The sequence below is a fragment of the Nuphar pumila genome, chromosome 13 (assembly GCF_984573655.1).
Source record: "Nuphar pumila chromosome 13, dmNupPumi1.hap1.1, whole genome shotgun sequence".
NCBI lineage: Eukaryota > Viridiplantae > Streptophyta > Magnoliopsida > Nymphaeales > Nymphaeaceae > Nuphar > Nuphar pumila.
In genome coordinates this window covers 1,244,755-1,263,908 of record NC_143261.1, presented here as the reverse complement: position 1 = coordinate 1,263,908, position 19,154 = coordinate 1,244,755, and the positions used below count along the sequence as shown (strand labels likewise).

Below are 19,154 nucleotides of genomic sequence, written 5' to 3'. Positions count from 1 at the left end.
GAAGCTTATGCTTTAACGCTACTTCCATCGGACCATCCGCAGTCCCCACCAAATCATGATTGGCACTAACGTTCTACACACATAAAATCATGATTTGCACTACTAACATTATGCACACGAAAATTCATGATTTGCACTAATATGCGGCACAAATTGCCTTTGCATCCCAAGCATTTCCCGCCTAGATCGTCAGTTCTAGGCATGATGGTGGGAGACCATGCAGTATAATTTTGCTGAACGGTAATTATATAAGCATATGAAATCACTTATGTTAGTAAAAGAGAAAAAAAATGAAAAATTAAGAAGTGCATGAATTTTAAAAAGAGAGGAAGTTCAAAAAATAATCTGCAAGCACACACGACACGAAAGCAATCAATAACGACACATCGGAGACCGGAAATACCCAAAAGACAAATTTGGGTTTGACTAACTGCTCCGACCCTAGCGCTTACTAATGGGACGTTCGGTTGGATCATTCAGAATCGCTTTCTCAGGGCTAATAGCCTGAAATCTCATGTTCAACCGAACATGAGATTTCAGACAACCCGTGAGATTTCAAATCACGGGTTGCACTGGGATTTAAAATCAGAATGATTTTCTAAATCCCGTCGAGTTGAGGCACCCGAACGTGCCCTAAGTCTTACAATTGATCCTCTAAAAAAAAAATTTAAATCCTCTCAACAAAAAAGAAGGCTTACAATTCATGAGCAAACGGTATGTGGCCCCGGGCAATGCATACATAAAATTATAATTGAGCTTAATGTGAGGGGTGGATTTAATATTTCATAAGGAAGACGATAAAAATAAAAAGCATGGGTTGGGAATTTATTGCATCTCGACTAAATGAGCAAAACAAGAAGGCAAAGCAATTAGTAGAGGGAATGGCCTGACTACGGACAGCATGACTGTTCTCTGCACGTAATGCCGGATGGGTTAGGATGTCTAACGGTAAGCGTGTTATTAAAAATTCCATGTTTCAATCGGTACAATACCCCTGTCGGGTTGGAGGGCGTGGCCAGGCTACATCAAGATGGAGATAAATATATATATATATATATATATATATATATATATATATATATATATATATATATATATATATAAGCCACGCATGTATATTTTAATGGTTAGATCAAATGAAAGACCCCTTGTCTGGTTGCGTGCGCGTCTGATCCACATGTGCGAAGGTGAGTATATATATATTCATACGCGTAGATGAGGTTGCTGTGGACATTCTCATTTGGGGCTTACTGAGAGGGCACTGACAAGGAGGAGCAAGGGGTGCACAGTTGTAGGACGAAAAAAAGGGTGGGGGGAGAGGGGGTTGAAAAGAAAAATATATAGAGGGAGCTGATACCTAGCCTGCTAGGGGTAAGGATGGAGAGAGACAAGGAAATGAGGCAATCAAAATTCAAGAGGATCTGTGTGTTTTGTGGTAGCAGCCAGGGGAAGAAGAGGAGCTATCAGGATGCAGCCACTGAGCTTGGGAAGGAACTGGTATGCTCTGATTTGTGGTTGTCTCAAAGCATGGCATTTTTCTGCTCTCTCTCTCTCTCTCGGTCTTTTCCTAGACTTCATTCTGAGGATTTTTCTGTCTTTTTCCCATATAGTGAACATTTCAGGGACTTAGTTATATTTGTTCATGCCACAGATGGCCACAATGTTCTTCTTTCTTGTGTTTATTCACATACTTCTGCAGACAGTCGGTAGACATCTGGATATGATTTTAGGTTTGCCTTTGTTAGTCCATGCTTATTTCCTAACAAGTGCATGAAAAAAAAAAGTCATGCTTTATCCTCTCCTTCTACGTTTTCCTTCGTTGGTTCCTGTTAGGTTTCTCATCCCTTCATCACCCTGCAAAATCTCACCTCATCCTTTTTTTATTTTTGGCAAGCCACCTCGTCTTTCTATACATACAAATCTAACACAGTTCTTATTGCATCCCTCAAGCCCTTTTCTGGAACCTGTGTATGTGGGGGTGGGGTGTGTGGTGTGGCGGGGATAGTAGTGGATCTGGCTAGTGTATCATACACATATGAAGTTCTTACATAACGAAACATGATGTTTCTACGGTAGGCTTAAAGGAAATTTCATGTACAATATAAACATTTTCTTTGTTTTTTGGTGTAACCAGGTGTTGAGGAACATAGATCTTGTTTATGGGGGAGGAAGTGTTGGGCTCATGGGTCTTGTGTCACAGGCCGTATACAACGGTGGCCGCCATGTCATTGGGTAAGATGGTGGCTTTTCTTCACTACTTTTCAATTTCATAAATAATTTACTCATAAGACTATGCAAGGCAGCCTGTTATGAAGCATTTTCTGGTTAATTAACTCTAATTTTTTTGTCATGATATTGTCCCACTGCAGAGTTATTCCCAAGACGCTCATGCCTCGAGAGGTATATTAAAAAAGGCCCTATTGATTTTCGTTCTTTGGAAACTCTAATAAGATCATCCAAACCTCCCTTCGTTTGCCCTCTTCCCAAATTATCACTAAAGTTTTCCATCCCACTCTTCCAATAACTCGGCGAGTTCCAGTCCGGAGGAATCGCCAAGGAAGGAGACCACTGGGCAAAAAGCCCATCTATTCTGAGACTACTCATCATGAGAGCGCAACACCCCATGAAAAATACCAAAACCCCTTGTCAGCTTTGTCGGAGACATTGCCGTCTCCTCTTTCAGTATCCGCACTCGACCAACCACCTCTTAGCAACTTTCTCTCTCTCAACATTTCTTTTTATGCTTTTTCAGATAACAGGGGAGACTGTGGGAGAGGTGAAGGCAGTAGCAGACATGCATCAAAGAAAGGCAGAGATGGCACGACGGTCGGATGCCTTTATCGCCCTACCAGGTTAGTGTAAAGATCAGACATTTCCAGAGACCGGCACTTCAACTTTTGTGATTACTGGAGATATTTGAGGAGAAAAAGGGAGAAATGCCTATAGTGTTTATGCCTGAAATGCCCTTGTGATTCTGGGGTTTCCTACCATTCTTTTTGTCATTGCCCCAAGAAAGCAATGACAAAATGACATGTCCTGCACATCTTTTTTGGACCTTTAGGGCAATGGTGTGAAAGGAACCCCTCGAAGATAAACCCCTGATCCCAATGCCTCCTCTTCTTTCGTTTTTCTTATTTTTCCTGTTTTGGTCAAGGCCCACTCGGAGAGTGCAGCTTGGTGCCCTCCAAAACCATGATAAAAGGAGAACTTTTTCTCACTTTTCTATCCGTTGAGCTGAGATCTGACATAAAAAAAAACGATCTGTTAAAGGACCCCAATGGTCGATCAACTGAAGACTATAATGGTTGCCACAGTGTTTGTTATCCTACAAGTGGGTAGTTCTGCACCACCTAAGTGACTTTTTTTTTTTATTTCTTTTATGAAAGCATTGCACCACTAAATGTCATCATCAGCGTGCCACAAAACAAAAAGAATAAAACAAGGGTAGCATACGCACAAAGGAAAACCATAATATTAGCACTAAAGCAACGAAAAGACAATAAAAATAACTCCAATTTTTAATTCCATGCAGGAGGATATGGGACTCTAGAGGAGCTACTGGAAGTCATAACGTGGGCACAACTAGGGATACATGATAAGCCGGTAAATACTAATCTATAGAACCGCTATAGGAGGGGTGTGATCTACATACCTTCCACTGACTAGCAATCATTCTTAACGGGTTCGTTCTCTTGCTTTCAGGTTGGGTTGCTGAATGTTGACGGGTACTACAACTCACTGCTGTCTTTCATTGACAAGGCCGTGGAGGAAGGGTTCATCAGCCCCAGCGCTCGCCATATTATTATCTCTGCACCAAACGCGAAGGAATTGGTGAAGAAACTGGAAGTAAGCTCCATAATCTCGTCCCCTTTATCCTGCGTAAACTATGCATGATGAAAAGAAACTGCACAAGCCCTGCTAACCAAAGACACCCCGAAGGCCAAAGCCCAATAACCTACTACAGCAGGTCGTTATGTATAATCGAAAAATATTGGTTACCCTCATGGGTTCCAGACTTCGTAGTTGAAAGTTGAAACTCTTAGAGGGAGGTCATTTTACCAAATCTAACTCTTCAGCGTGGTCAAAACAGTGCGAATCAAATAGTTCTTTTCTGGATGTAAAAATACTATTTTTCGTGGATTCAAAATTCAGTACATTGTAGCCCGTTGACTTGTTAACTTAAAAAATCTGACATAGGAAAAACATGAACCAAGAGCCGGTTTTCATACATATAAGGTTAAACATTTTATATTACATTAGCAATGTTCAACTTATTAAAATAACCGAGCAATCAACATTTTTTTAAATACATGGTTATGTTTTGAAGAGAAGGATAGAAAAGATCCGAGGACATGGCATTGGATAGAAATGATTGGAGGAGAAGGATTCATGTGGAAGACCCAGAATGATTTTCTTTGTTGATTCATATAGCCCGACCCCAATTGTTTTGGATGAAGGCGTAGTTGTTGTTGTTGTATGGTTATGTTTTGAAGAAAAACGAAAAAAAAAACATACTTTGTAAAATGTAACAATGATAATTTAATTATTTGAATTTAAAAAATGACTTTTTTAATCTCAAATAAGTAACAATGTATTTAAAAAAATCTCATTACTTTTAAAGATATTTTCATCATTTCAATCAATTGAATGTTTCTAACCATAACATATAATATTAGATAAACCAAACAGAGTAATAAACCATGTATTCATTTATATCTAATATTCAGTAGCTAGACAAAAGAAAACAAGAGAATGTGTCATTTTATGATATTCCGGATCATTATATATATATATATATATATATATATATATATATATATATATATATATATATATATATATATATATATATATATATATGCACCAAAATCTTCACGATAAAAAACCTATAGATTGTACATCCAAATGATTTTATTCATGTTTTTTGTTAAACAAACCATAAATGCATCTATGGGGTTAATTTAGCAAATAGAGTTTGCACCTATGGCTTCCTGCTAGATTTAAATACTATCTGTATGCCACAAATGTAATAATATATCTTATTTAATAGAAAAACATATTTTAGGTTAAATGATTTTTTGGTAGTTTAAATAGGTTTGTGACAATAATTAAAAACCAATAACATGCAACATAATAAAATTTCATGTACAAAAAATCAAGTGCATATGTTGAAAAATATTCGGGCCAAAGCATGCTTCTTATAACAAAGCAATCATGCTAAACACATTCGAAAGATTTGATTAAGTAGGTAATACCTTTTTTGCAATAAAAGGTAGACAATATTGGCTTATGATATTAGCACCAAATATTTATCACATTTAAGTACCACAATCTTGGGTAAAGCCCTAATTTCATTTATTTAGTCAATCATAGTCTTCATGTGTTTGCATTTTTTTTTAGTTAGAAGCATTGTCAACAATGCCATTGATATTTTGAAACAGTGCGATATTTCAAGGTCAGCCGATATTTTTTTGAGACTTTCCTCATATTTTCAAAGCATTGCCAGAACCTAAAATATGATGATAATATTGGAATATTTTCCCGAGATATTCCAAGATTTTCAAAATAAATAATTTTTTTGTATATTTTAATTATATTTTTTGTTTCTTTTATATTTTAAAACTTTTCTAATTATTTTATATTTTTGCAAGAAAAGTACTATAAAATCTACAATTTCTTATTTTTTATTATTATTTATATTTTTCAAAATTTAAAACTTCTGTTGTTTTTCCGAGATTTTTTTGATAGAAACGACTTTGTAAAATAGCTCTCGAGAAAAACCTTACCGAGAACAGTAGTGGTGACTACGGTTAGAAGCATTATTGGATCCAACTATGTTGATGTAAAAATCTATTCTTCATAAAGTTTCCGTGCATTGTGGGACCACTGAATCTTACATTCATTTATTTATTTTTTGTTTCGATAGCTACTCTAAACTATTTGATAAAATTTCGTTATGTTTCGTTCGTTCTTCCGATCTATGTGCATCTCATCCGCATAACGTGAGGTTGTGAATTACATATTTACCTTACGTTCTCCTTTTCGAGTATCGGAAGGAGAATTAACCTATAATTTTAGGCCGTTTGATTCCAAATTGCACTTCATTCCTCTGTTTTCTTCACCTAAGTTATCATCCTTTTTCATAAATGCTGCCCTGGATCTTACTTTACAAACTTCGTTTTCAATCTCAAAATCAAGAAAAAAAGCCGAATTCCTTACCGTTTTCTAGTTCCTGAAACGCAAAACAAGAATTCAGACGGAGATTTTGGATCCTTTCCTTCCACGACTGCTCGATCTCATCTTCTCTCTGTCACGAGTATCAGAAGGAGAAATAACCTATAATTTTAGGCCATTTTATTCCAAAATGCACTTCATTCCTCTGTTTTCCGTATCAAAGTTATCATCCTTTTTCATAAATGCTTCCCGGGATCTTACTCCACAAACTTCGTTTTCAATCTCAAAATCAAGAAAAAAGCCGAATCCCTTGCCGTTTTCTGGTTCCTGAAACGCAAAACGAGAATTCAGACGGAGATTTTGGATCCTTTCCTTTCACGACGGCTCGATCTCATCTTCTGATCTCTGAAATTTTCGGGATCCAGAGATCGTCTCCTCCTCGTTTGGCTTCGATCTAGTTCATCCAAACGCAACTTTTGCATTGTTCCCTCTTTAATGCAGAAAAAGGGAAAGTCACGATCCATTTCTTGATCCTCTGGTTTTCAGCGAATTGCGATCGAGATTAACGGGGGAAAATCATGATTCATTTCTTGATCCTCTGGTTTTAACGGGGAATCCGCCTCGTCGTCTTGCAGGAGTACGTGCCTCGCCATGAGAGAGTGGCGTCGAAGCTCAATTGGGAAATGGAACAGCTCGGCTACTCTCCCAAATGCGAGATCTCGAGGTAGTTTGAAGGAGGAGGATGAGGAGGAGAAGAAGAAGAAGAGGAGGACGAGGGCGTGAACGAAAGATATTTGCCGGTCTCTTTTGGGAAGGGCGGGAGGGTGTGGAAAGGATAAGACGAGAAACTTCGATTTGGAGGGGGAAAAAATGCCAGGATTTTTTTTCTTCTTTTTTCTTTTTGGGTTTTGTAAAGATACAACACAGAGTGCCTGAGCTTGTTGGATATATAATATATACAAAGAAAACCTTCTCTACGATTCATCTGGAATTAATTGAAATGCTTAAGAGTCCGCTTCTTGATCTCGCTACGTCAAGGTGGCTTGCATTGGACTCACGTAGCTCGGGCTCGAGTCCAAAGTCCAAACATGATCCAACCCGATATGATGGTATGCATTTGAATCTAGTTCGGATTTGGATCCAATATGCTTGGGTATATTTGGATCCGAAATAGGACATGCTAAACAAGTACATTTTGATGCAGATCGGAACTACATTTGACCCGAACTTTTTACTGTTTCAGTTGAAAAAGCAAAGCATTTGTTCCACTTTCAGCAGATCCAGCTCCACGGGTTCTTATACCATAACCAAATCTGGAACTAGAGCTCTGTATCTGATCCAAATAGATAACCAGACCCAATCAATGTCGGCCGTAGTGTAGTGTTGCAACGGATCAGATAAATACCGGATCATGCATTATAAAAATCCAGATCCATGTCTGAATCTGAATAAGAACCAGTAACATAAGATTGAATCCCAATCTCAAACATATATGGTGATGCTGGATCCCGTAAAATAAGTCCGAAACCAAGGTTTTTACATGTAAATTGTGTAAACGGACTGAATTAGATACAAAACACCGATTCGAATCTGAAAATGATTTGGAATGTGTAAATCCAAATCCAGTCCGAATGATCTTTTGGATCTTACTTTTAATGATCGATATCCGGAGATAAAGTGTTGATTCGGACCCTGTGTCCCATCAAACCCGATCCGTTTGCAAACGAAACGCACGAACACAAGCATTTTTCGCCCTTCCTCCACCTATAAAAGGGCCCCCGTCTTCTACTCTTGTTTCTTGCCGCTCGCGAAACCCGAAGCCCCAGCCTTGTTTTGGAACCCTCCTTCAGAATCTCCCCCACCGATGGCCGCAGAGAAAGGCTCCCGAGCAATCTGGTTGCCGGGAAATCCTCGTTCTTCCCGTACGATGGTAAGAAATGTAAAACTTCGTGCCGTATTCTGTTTCCAAGGAAATTACGCCTCTCTTTTTTTTTTCCCTCGTTTCTTTTGCATCTCTGATCTCAACGAGTTGCCGTAGATTTTATTTTACCATCAGAATCACACTAGTTCCTTTTCCGTTTTACATTATTCGTTTATTGATTAGCGTTGCTTGGATATTCCCTCGTGAACTTTAATTTTTTTTGTTTGTTATGTTTTAGTTTCCCCCCCTATAGGGTCGGATGTTTTCCGCTTTGATTGTGTGTTTGGATGAGCCCGACTATGGAGGTTAATTGGATAAGTTGGGATGTCGCCTTGCAAGATCGCAACTTTTGGTAGTTTTATAGATCAATTGGGCGCCAAACACTCCCTAAGAGTCCTTAGGGACAGAAAAATGTTTATTTTTTTCAGTATGCTCGTGTTTTTAGCACGCTTGACCATTTACTTCTTAAGGTAAGCTTAGTCTTTTAATTTATTTATGTTAAGATCTGTTTGGAAGGGGTTACTTGGAAGGAATCAAGGTAAATGTGTTGCCCTTTTGTTGTGAGAGCACCTAGGAATTTATCCTAGAGGATCCCTGTGAGAGATTCTATCCGATTCTCTGCCTCGTTTGGGGGACAATTTTCTCATTGCATGGGAAATTGGAATGAGAAATATGCTTTTTCATCACAAGACGGATGAACGAGCTGCTTAATAACTGGTTACAATTTGAATATCTTCATTTTCATAACCAGATGCAACTTTTTCAACTTTAGCGTGATGCATGTAAGCATCTTGGCCATTCAAATGTATAACCAAGGCGCTTAACTTCTGAAGACAAGAAGACTAATTGTTATGTGGTGCTATTAAAAGTGTGGATATAACGTAATGGCATCATCCAAAACTCGGACATAATACTTCTAGAAACAGCTCTACCACGTGCTCAACGCATATCGAAATCACACTTCTGCAGGCTTCCTTTACAGACATGAGACAACCAATCCATTAAATTCTTTAGTTGGAGGGAAGGAAAAAAATACATATGTTCAGTTCACCACAAGAATTAGCAAAAACGTATAGCACAGGCTGGGACAAAAGTACTCTCAGCAATCACTCAAGATCAGCATATGTACTTTAGGAAAAGAAATCGGGATGCTTGAGAGTATCGCTCTTATTCTTAACATCAGCTCATATTCTTAAGAACAAGAAACAACTGCATATGGCCTGGTTCAGAGTCTTCAGATCCATATGTGATGTCACATCTAGTAAATGGAAACAGGTGGGGATTAGATCCGAACCTACTCCATATTTGCAATATTTAGACACACTAGAATCTGATCAATATGCAATTACAACAATGTCTTGACATTGGTGTGTCCTAATGAATCAAAATTTGGGAAAGAAATTTCAAACTTCCAAAGTAGTCCAAATCATGGGAATCGGTAATCTGGAGTGCGTGGACTCTGTCATTTTTCTTGTTATGCTCGTTGAATTCACATCCAAATGCCATGCCACCTTTTCCACCATTTTAGACACTTATACCAAATCCACAATTTCCTAATTACACTAAAAGTGCTAATACTAGCAAACAGTTTTAGAGCAACACAAGCCCAAAATAGAGTTCCAAATCTATGGACAAATATCCAAGTTAAAGAGAATAAAATGAAATGCTCCTAATTACTAATTATAACAGAACCATAATTTGGATTTGGACCACCCAATGCTTGTTGACTACTATACAAGAGCATCTTCCAACTATATAATGATTGAGAGTTGAAATGCGGGTGCAAGATCGGAAGCAAGAATATGGAAATGCAACACCAAAAAAGAGAGAGTTCATAATGGAAGTGCATGGAGGGTGGGTGTGAGGGAGACTATTGGTTCTCCTAAAATTTATTTGTATTTACAGGATGGACACCTTTCACCTGCGTAAAAATGTATATAGCCATAGAACAGAAAATGCCTAAGGAGCTCGAAAGTGCAGTTCTAAACTGCAAAAATCATGCTTACCAAACATGCTTCTCGATTCTCGTAACCACAAGTATTGTATAATAGGAAAGATTGCTTCATATGATCTTCCACATCGCTTCTTATTCATTCCCACATCTCTTCCTTTTCTCTTCGATGTTGCTTACTATTTACTTCCACATTGCTTCTTGTTATAGGTTATGTGTAGTCATAACATTGTTTCCTTATCACCTCCTATTCACTTCCACTTTTGTGTCACTTATTTTGTGCTTCTTTTATCATTTCCTACATGCTTCCATCACGCTTCATGCTTCACACTTTTACTTAAAACTCATTTTTCGCTTTTATTGCAAATTGCATCCTGTATCCACCTACTGTACTAGTATCTATGTATACAACACTACGTAGATTCTTACATACAATGTCTTGCTTAAGGAAAATGTCTAATTTCTTGAGTTTGTTGAGATTATTGTCTTTACAAATTAGATACAGAAGAAAGTTCTTGATTGATTATAAGTTGAAATTCACTAGCGATTGAATTACAACTGCACTGTGACCAAATAAACTTTGGTGTCTATAGGTTGGATCTTAGTTGTCAAAGGCAGCTCCTAGGCGACCTAGGCGCAGCCCCATCGCCTGGGCGACCAGATCTGGGCGGTTGGGTCCTATATTGCCGCCTAAGCTGTCACCACCTAGGTTTTTTTTTAAAGCCTAGGCTTTTTTTTTGAAGTTTTTTTTAAGACATCATTTGTTTTCTTCTTCGAGGAGGAGAAGGAGAAGAATAAGAACAAAGAGAAGACAATTATTTATGTTGTATACATGTTTCTTATTATGTTTTTTATGTTATGTTATTTATTTATTTATTTTGGGTACCGCCTAGGCCTTTTTAGGGGCTCACCGCCTAGGCTCCACCTAGCGCCTATGACAACTAAGGGTTGGATGTTAGGTTGAACAAATTTTCCTATCCTATGGCTCGTTACTAATGGGTGTTTTGATGCACCCACTTATTCAAAGAGATAGAACAAGTGGGCAGTTTAGACACCCCATTAAATATGTAGAGCACTAAAGGTTTGTATGTTATGTTGTTTGGTTATTGCCATCGCCATCGCCCAACTACATGGGGTTGGCTTTACGAGTCCTGTTTCTCCATTCATGTCTATCTAGAGCTAAAACTTTGGTTACTTTACTATAGTTTATGTCACCTCTAACTGCTTCTTTCCAAGTCTTCATTGGTCTTCCTCTTTTCCTAACTCCTTCTACTTGTACCATGGCAATATTTAAGAGGTCTTTGTGCAACATGTCCAAACCATCTTAAACGACATTCACTTATTTTATCATTCATTGGTCTAACTCCTAGGCACATTCTAATAGATTTATTTCTAATTTTATCCTTTTTTATAACCCTGGACATCTATCTTAACATACACATCTCTGCAACATGCACTCTATCTTATCGTTTTTTAGTCACCCAACATTCAACTACATATAATAGTGTTGGTCTTATAGCAGTCTTGTTGAAACGTCCTTTCAGTCCTAGAGATACTCTTTTATCACATAGCTCACCATTAGCTTGTCTCCACTTAACCCACCTGACATTGATCCTATTAGTGACGTCTTCTTCAAATCCCCCACTTTGTTGTAATGTAGACCCTAAATACTGAAACTTATGGCATTGTTTAATAGGCAACTTTTATCACTAGCTTTTATACTAAACTTGCACTTTGTATATTCAACTTTTGTTCTACTAATTAGTAAACCATTTTTCTCCAACATGTTCCTCCAAAGTTCTAATTGCTTTTATATATTATCTTTTTCTTGACTAACCATTACTATATCATCTTCAAAGATCATGCACCAATGGACTTCTATTTAGATGCAAGGCATTATTTTATCCATAACCTATGTCACACAGACTCGGTTGGGGAGGCGACGCACCTGGGCTGAGTCCGTCCGCTTTATAGACTCGATCAACTTTGACCAAGTCTATAAAGGTCCATTTTCAAATGTTACCTGCGTTAGGGCCGAACCCTAAAGAGGGGTTTATGACAGGGGGAGGGGCTTGCCCTGTCGATCTTTGCCTCCCCCCCCAACCGCCCGGTCTTCATCCCCTGCAGTCACGCTGGCGACCGTAGCCACAGGCGAAGCCAGCCACCCTCTTCCCCAACCACCGGTCTCAGGTATGCTTCCTCCCTCTTCCGTTCTTCCTCTTCGTCCGGCAGGGGGCTCTCCCTTCCTCCTTGTTTTCCGACAGGGGGCTGCCCCCTGCCTCGTTCTTATTTTCCGGCAAGGGCGGAGTCCCTGCCATACTAAAATAAGTTTTCTGTTTGGTTGTAAATCTAGCAATTTAGTTTTCTGGTTTTCTACTTTTCAAACTACTAAAAATTCAAGTTTTCTAAATTCTGTATAAATGTAATGTTTGGATGTACTTGAAAAACTGGGAAACATCCAGAATTAAAATTTTATTATGTTTGGATGGTTTACTTGAAATTTGATCTCTCTCTCTCTCTCTCTCTCTCTCTCTCTCATGCTAGCGTGTGCGCACACACACACACACTCCCTCACTGCAACACGCTCCATAAGGTGAAACAATCATGAGGTTCCTTTTCTCATGCTTTTCTCGTACAAAAAAAGGGACTGCCGCAGATGACTACTGCTGGGGGGCCAACGTTGGAGATGGTGATGGCTGCCGCTGGGGCCGACGGCGGTCGAAAGAGGCTAAAGATGGGCGCTGACGGTGGTGGCCGCAGAAGGCTGCCTGATGTCCGACGATGGAAACAGGGGTTTGGGATGGAATGTCGAGAGAAGCCAAGACCCCGAAAATGGCAGACCTCAGATGGCCGATGATGGCTCAACGGCTAGATTTTTCCGAGGGAGAGAGCGTTGGTGAGAGGCGTCGGACGGAGAGAGGGGCAGGTCACGGAGGACGCCTGCCGGAGAGAGGAGCAGGTCACGGAAAACGCCGACGGAGGAGAGGCAGGAAACTCAGGAGCGTCGTCCGGCCGTCGGATGGGCGAAGGGTTGGGACCGCAGAGGGCGGAGGCAAAGAGGAGGCTTCTAGAGCTATGGAGCTCAGATCAGAGAGAGAGAGAGAGAGAGAGAGAGATAGAGTGCCGATGGGAGGGGAAGGCCGACGACAACAATGGGGGTGCGACAGTGGCAGTTTTTGCGATTGTGGGAAAACAAAGGGGGGGGGTTACAGTGGCCGACGGTGAGGCTCGGGTAGTGGCTCTTGCAATCAGGTAGGTGGTGGGTGCTGAAGGCTAGGGAGGATTCAGGCGACTGGCATGATAGAAGGCATTAGAGAACTGGTCGGACCAAAAGACGTCGCTCTCCTCGAGCTTGAGAGCAGAGGAGTCAGGGTCGGGTTGCTTCAATAGCCGAGGAAGCGAATGGCGGAGGAGACAGGGTCGGGTTGCTTCAATAGCCCAAGGAAGCGAAGGCGGAGGAGTTGGGTTCGCCGCAGAGCGAGTCCGAGAGACAGAGATTCAAAAGAGCCCTGGTGAGACTGGTGGACGGCGGGAGTGGGAGGGGATCTGGAGAATCGACGGCGTGGTGGTGGTGCTCGACGTCTCAGGGGAAGAACAGGCGGCGGCGTGGTGGTGCTTGACGTCTCAGGCGGCGGCGTGAGGAAGGAGAGGGTCGAGAGAAGGGGGGGGGGGGGGACGTCGCTCTCCTCGAGCTTGAGAGCAGAGGAGTCAGGGTCGGGTTGCTTCAATAGCCGAGGAAGCGAATGGCGGAGAAGACAGGGTCGGGTTGCTTCAATAGCCCAAGGAAGCGAAGGCGGAGGAGTCGGGTTCGCCGGAGAGCGAGTCCGAGAGACAGAGATTCAAAAGAGCCCTGGTGAGACTGGTGGACGGAGGGAGTGGGAGGGGATCTGGAGAATCGACGGCGAGGTGGTGGTGCTCGACGTCTCAGGGGAAGAACAAGCGGCGGCGTGGTGGTGCTTGACGTCTCAGGCGGTGGCGTGAGGAAGGAGAGGGCAGAGAGAGAGAGAGAGACCGGTGACAATGGCAGTCAGAACAGAGTTTTTAGAGGTTCACATGTCTCTTTGCCTGGCCTGCTTGTTGGAACGAATTCAGCCAATGTGGTCGGGTAAAGACTTCAGCTGGATCGGGAAACGGTGCATCGGGCGTGTTGGGCAGCCCACAACACGCAGCGCTGGGATGCTGCAGGGTGCTTCCGCTCGGGAGGTTGCCCCATTGATAGAATTTATGCTTCTGCACTATACTTTTTCTGTTTTTCTGCAGATTGTTGTGCCTTTCTGCAGTTGCTGCGTTTTTCTGTAGCAACTGTGGTCGTGGGAATGGATTGTTTCCTTTCTCCCTTACGCTGCTCTGTAATGAACTGTATCTACATATTTTTTTGGTGCTCGGTTGGATGTATTTTGGTAATGTTGAATGATAAATGTTCTTCTCGTACAAAAAAAGGGCAAGTTAGAGGTAATGGAGTTCACAACAGCCCACATTCACGATAGAAAATCCTTAGTCCATTAACAACTAACTGGTGCCAAAGGACCATACAACTTACACCAGCTGCGAAAATCAAAACAGCTCCTCACACGGCCAACTGGTTTAAGACATTGTCCACAAAAGGTGCAAGCCATCATAAATTTTCTGAATGCATGGTCGAGCATATTCTTCAAAACTGCTGCATTTCCTCGCTGAGGACCATCAAAATCTCAATCATTTGTTACAGCCAAATATTCCAGAAGATGCAAGACTGCCAAATATTCTAGAGCTGATTTTTCTTGGGCAGACATACATGGTTCTATTCTTTACCCAATACCATGTAGCAGACCTCCCCCAAATCAAAGTAAAAAACTAGCAACTGCATATCAATACGATAAATTTGATAACAGAGTTATCAGAAATGAAGACAATGCATGACAAGTCAAGTGTTAAAGCATACACATTAACATGTTTAAGACAATGTTAATCTTGGACATGTAAACAAACAAACAAACATGTAATCCTGAACAGCCACTGATCACATTCTACCAAAGATATCTCTAATCAACCAAGTTGTTTGCACTAAAATGAAGGAATACAACTACTCTCTCTAGCCACACAGAAACAACGCAAGCCAATCATCCACAGAATTATTGAAGTCCATGAAACTAGTGTCCTTTGTGCTTATTCTATTGAAATCCTAACATGCTTTCTTCAGGTTTCCACATTCTGCATGTATTAGCCATGATGTTATTCTCCTCAAACCCTTTTGCCCTTACATAGGTATCAACCCATTCTGCCATCCGATACGCCAGTTTTTGGAATAGGCAGCATAGCAACCTGATTAGGTTGTACATTTTTTAACTCCATTTCTCTAAAAAGTTAGTGCTGAATATTTTTCGTATAACCATTGATCAAGGTGGTCCATGAAACTACATTTATTCTGGCATTTGATCAAAAAGTTGGCGACACATAATTGGCCACAGCTGCAGTACATATCTATCAAACAATTACAGGCAAAAACATCCATGTTAACAATACTTTTAATCTCATAGCATGCACCATCTTGCTTAATTTCAAATCCCCAAGACACCAACAAGCAGAAAGCATGCTAACAGTTGTAATCGCATTAACTCTAAAGTTTTCATTCATCACAACGCTAAACCAAAGTGTATCCAGAGCTTGGCCTCTCTGAGCATACACAGCAATGACAGCATTCCATGACACCAAATCTCTGTGAGACATTTCATCAAACGATTGGTGTACACACTCAGTCGCGCCAAAAGGAGCCACACAATTTCATGAGAGTGATTTGTATGATCAAATACCAAATTGAAACCCGTTATGAGAACGTGGGAGTGCACCATCTTGCCTTCACAAGACCTCGACAAACCTGCACCAGCCCAAGTAAAAAAAACTGAGCAGTGAAACTCACTCTGAACTCCCGTTTCTCCTTAAGTGAGCATACACCAAAATCACTTCAAGTGCATTGCCTGTCTTCAAATGTAACGACCCGATCCGGGATCTCTCGGGCTTGGGTTCGTGGACGTTAGTTCTCATAAGTAAATTACTCTAATAACCTCAAAAGCTATGTTAATTTTTTTTTTTATTAATTGAAGGTCCATACATCTATTTACAATATCATAACCATCCAAATACATAAGCAGAATAAATAGAAGAGTGTAAGTGAATCATACTTCAATCGTACTGAAAACTGGTGGTAGAGTCGAAGTCCACTACAAAGTCCTATGAGTGACAACAGTTGTTGAACCTCCAGTTGCAACCAAAAGAGGGGGGTGAGTCTACAACCCAGTAGGATTTCATTTACAAATAAACATGACCGTTACAATTGTAGTGAGCTCTTAGCTCCTAGTCTTAGTTTATTTTGTTAATTATACACATATAGTATTTATGAGTTTTACCCTCTTTTACTGTATCTCTATCATCATTCTCAAACATCTTCTCTACTCTAATCAGTTATTTCAGACATAGTTTTTTCGAGCGTAGCAACCCATGTAGACAACTCAGAATCTACGATGTTGGCTAGACATATGAACCACTCACAACAACGTAGTCCAAACTGTCTCAAACTATGGACACCGGTGCTGCAGCTACTCGCCGGTTGCAAGCCAAGAACTAAAGAGCTCAATCGGTAACTAGCCGAAGAGCTAGGGTGGCTATACATGTCCCTAATGTTTTGTAGTTCATGTTACATCCTACATGTGCCTAGTGGACAATGTTCTAACCTCGAAGAGTCACCTTGGAACGTCTGAGATATTCTCAAGGTACACACATCAACAATGCCCCAGACCATGTCTCCTAGTAGAGTTCCTTATTAAGCTTTGTGTGGTTATCCTATATACAATATTCTTTTAATATTCATATCTTAAAGTCAATAGATTATACAATCAACAATACATGTCCATCAACTACTTTTTAACACATGTTCTAATGTCAAAACTTTTAAGGATAATAACCCACCACAGACTTATTAATTCACAATACTTATAATGCCCCTACCAAGGCATAAGTGTGACATTCTCAGGATAGTTCCTACCTTGAGACTTTAAAACTCTACCCTTAATTCTCAAACTCACACATTAATCTTTTACATGCAGTAGTGTTATGATACATTCATATTCATGTCATGAATCAAGAAATATGTATCATCATATTTAAGCATCATACTAAACATTAAACTTTATGGATCCTTAAGCTTGCCAAACAATATTTGATTCACAATAAATAAAACTCGCATACTTAAAATATGTAGAATCACATTGAAAGATGCCTAAACTAGTTAGCATGTATTTTATTCAACTAAGGAGGAGTTTGCAAATGTTCACTTACCTAGAATGCTTAAATTTCAATTATAAGAAATATTCTTAGCCACATGCAAGTTTTAATTTGAAATCAACAAATATCTCATATCATTATTTACAATCTCATCTTTATCAAAATTATCAAAATACCCTTGAGCTTAAATGCCAAACTCTGACTATTTTTTCAGAGTTTGTCATCACATCTCTTACTAATGGATCCTACTCGAAAAATAGAATCGAAAGATCTAAAAAAAATCACTTGAATCTGACCTCGGGTACCAAGTTATGCCTTGTTTACTAATCAAGCATACTGAGGGTAAAATAGTCCTTTTACTTTTTGACCAATTATAACAAAATCTATGTTGTCTTTACACCATGTCTAATTCGTATTAAATTTTGGATCCAAATTCACACTAATTTCAAAATGGGTCACTTAGGTTTTAACCAAAATTCTAACTGGATCTTGGATCTGGTACGCTCAATCCAAACTTATTTGTGATGATTTGACACGTGCATGGTGTCTATGCTAGACGTACTTGGATTTTGGACTAAATTCCACTAAGTCCACTTAGTTTCAGATCCACTTGAGTGTATGTGATCTGACTTGAGTTTTAGGTCCAAATTGGGATCCAAACTTAGATCCGATTCGTAATGAAAAATCGAGGTGTTCTCTATCTCGATTTTTTCACCGCACTCATTCAATCACGCATACACATATATTTATATACATCCAAAGTTTGATTTGGCTCGGTCTAGACTGAGTCGGTCTAACCCATAATGGCTTGTCTTGGTATGGATCAAGTCAGTCTACAAATACAAACCCGACTTGGTCTACTAAACTAATTTCGACCGGACTCGGTTCGAACAGACCCAGTCGGTCTGTCCCAATACACAGACCCTGACTCAGTCTGTCGAATAATACAAACTCGACTCGGTCTGTGTCAAAAAAACATAAACCCGACTCAGTCTATCGAACAATTTTTTTTTCGTTGCTTGGCTCGGTCTGAGCACGCCCAGACTGAGTCATCCCGGTCTGCCTTGACCCGGCTCGGTCTGGGTCATGCTCAGACTGAGCATTATGGCTGACTCTGTCTGCACTGCCATTCATAGTCTGCAGAAACGCAGGTGGATGCCATTTTCTGGATAGAGAGAGAGAGTTTGAGGCCAGGGAGAGGGGAAGTTTGAGCCCCGTGATCCCTGTATCTCCTGGATTAAAAATTTTCCTGTTTTAAAAACTAATCTGGTTTTTTAATATCCCAATTTACATTAAAACAGTGAAAACGTATAACTCTGGCTTTTTATTTTTCCAATATCCCATTTTCTGGATAATTTGGTCTAACCAAACAGGCCCTTAGAAAACGTGGTTTTTCTGGTTTCCAGCCATTGTCGAAATCCATCTGATTTTGAATTTGTTGGATAGTGGTCCAAGTTTCCAACATAATTAGGCGTCAGTGATCTGGTTTCAGGATTGCCCTTGACCCGCCTCCACAGTTCTCTCCACAGGGGTGTGTTTGGATAAACCAACTAATCCAGCCAATCCAAAAAGGTGGGACATGCCAGGACATTATTTTGTTCTCCAAAATGCAATATCCCAGTTTATCCCACTCTTCTAGGTTCATTGTTGCGTGCAAGCTCACCAACTATGGAAGTCTCTTGCCTCAAGGCCGAAGCTAACAACAAACTATCCTTGGTGGGAGGGTGGAAGTATTCATGGAATTTTACACTGAATATCAAAACAATTCCATGGTCAATGTGACACCTCTCAGCCGAGGTGTCTAAGGCTCTGTTTGGGAAGTGACCACCGGAGGTCACCAGAGTGGTAAGT

The 19,154-nt window shown here is 40.2% G+C and overlaps 1 protein-coding gene across 1 annotated transcript; it reads left to right on the top strand.

Annotated features, from left to right (window-relative positions):
* Positions 1 to 1,377: 1,377 nt before the first annotated feature.
* LOC149817450 (cytokinin riboside 5'-monophosphate phosphoribohydrolase LOG1) lies at positions 1,378 to 6,940 on the top strand. The gene is made up of 7 exons (XM_089984525.1): positions 1,378 to 1,497; positions 2,135 to 2,232; positions 2,370 to 2,400; positions 2,753 to 2,852; positions 3,533 to 3,603; positions 3,703 to 3,846; positions 6,810 to 6,940. Exons 1-7 carry the CDS (start codon positions 1,378 to 1,380, stop codon positions 6,900 to 6,902), a joined length of 657 nt encoding a protein of 218 aa, XP_089840651.1. The 3' UTR covers positions 6,903 to 6,940.
* Positions 6,941 to 19,154: the final 12,214 nt, after the last annotated feature.

Bases quoted from the DNA above. Each gene is read 5' to 3' on its own strand.
- LOC149817450 (XM_089984525.1), top strand. From the start codon at position 1,378: ATGGAGAGAGACAAGGAAATGAGGCAATCAAAATTCAAGAGGATCTGT. The intron at 1,498-2,134 runs GTATGCTCTGAT...TGGTGTAACCAG, and splicing joins CTGAGCTTGGGAAGGAACTG to GTGTTGAGGAACATAGATCT. The intron at 2,401-2,752 runs GTATATTAAAAA...ATGCTTTTTCAG, and splicing joins AGACGCTCATGCCTCGAGAG to ATAACAGGGGAGACTGTGGG.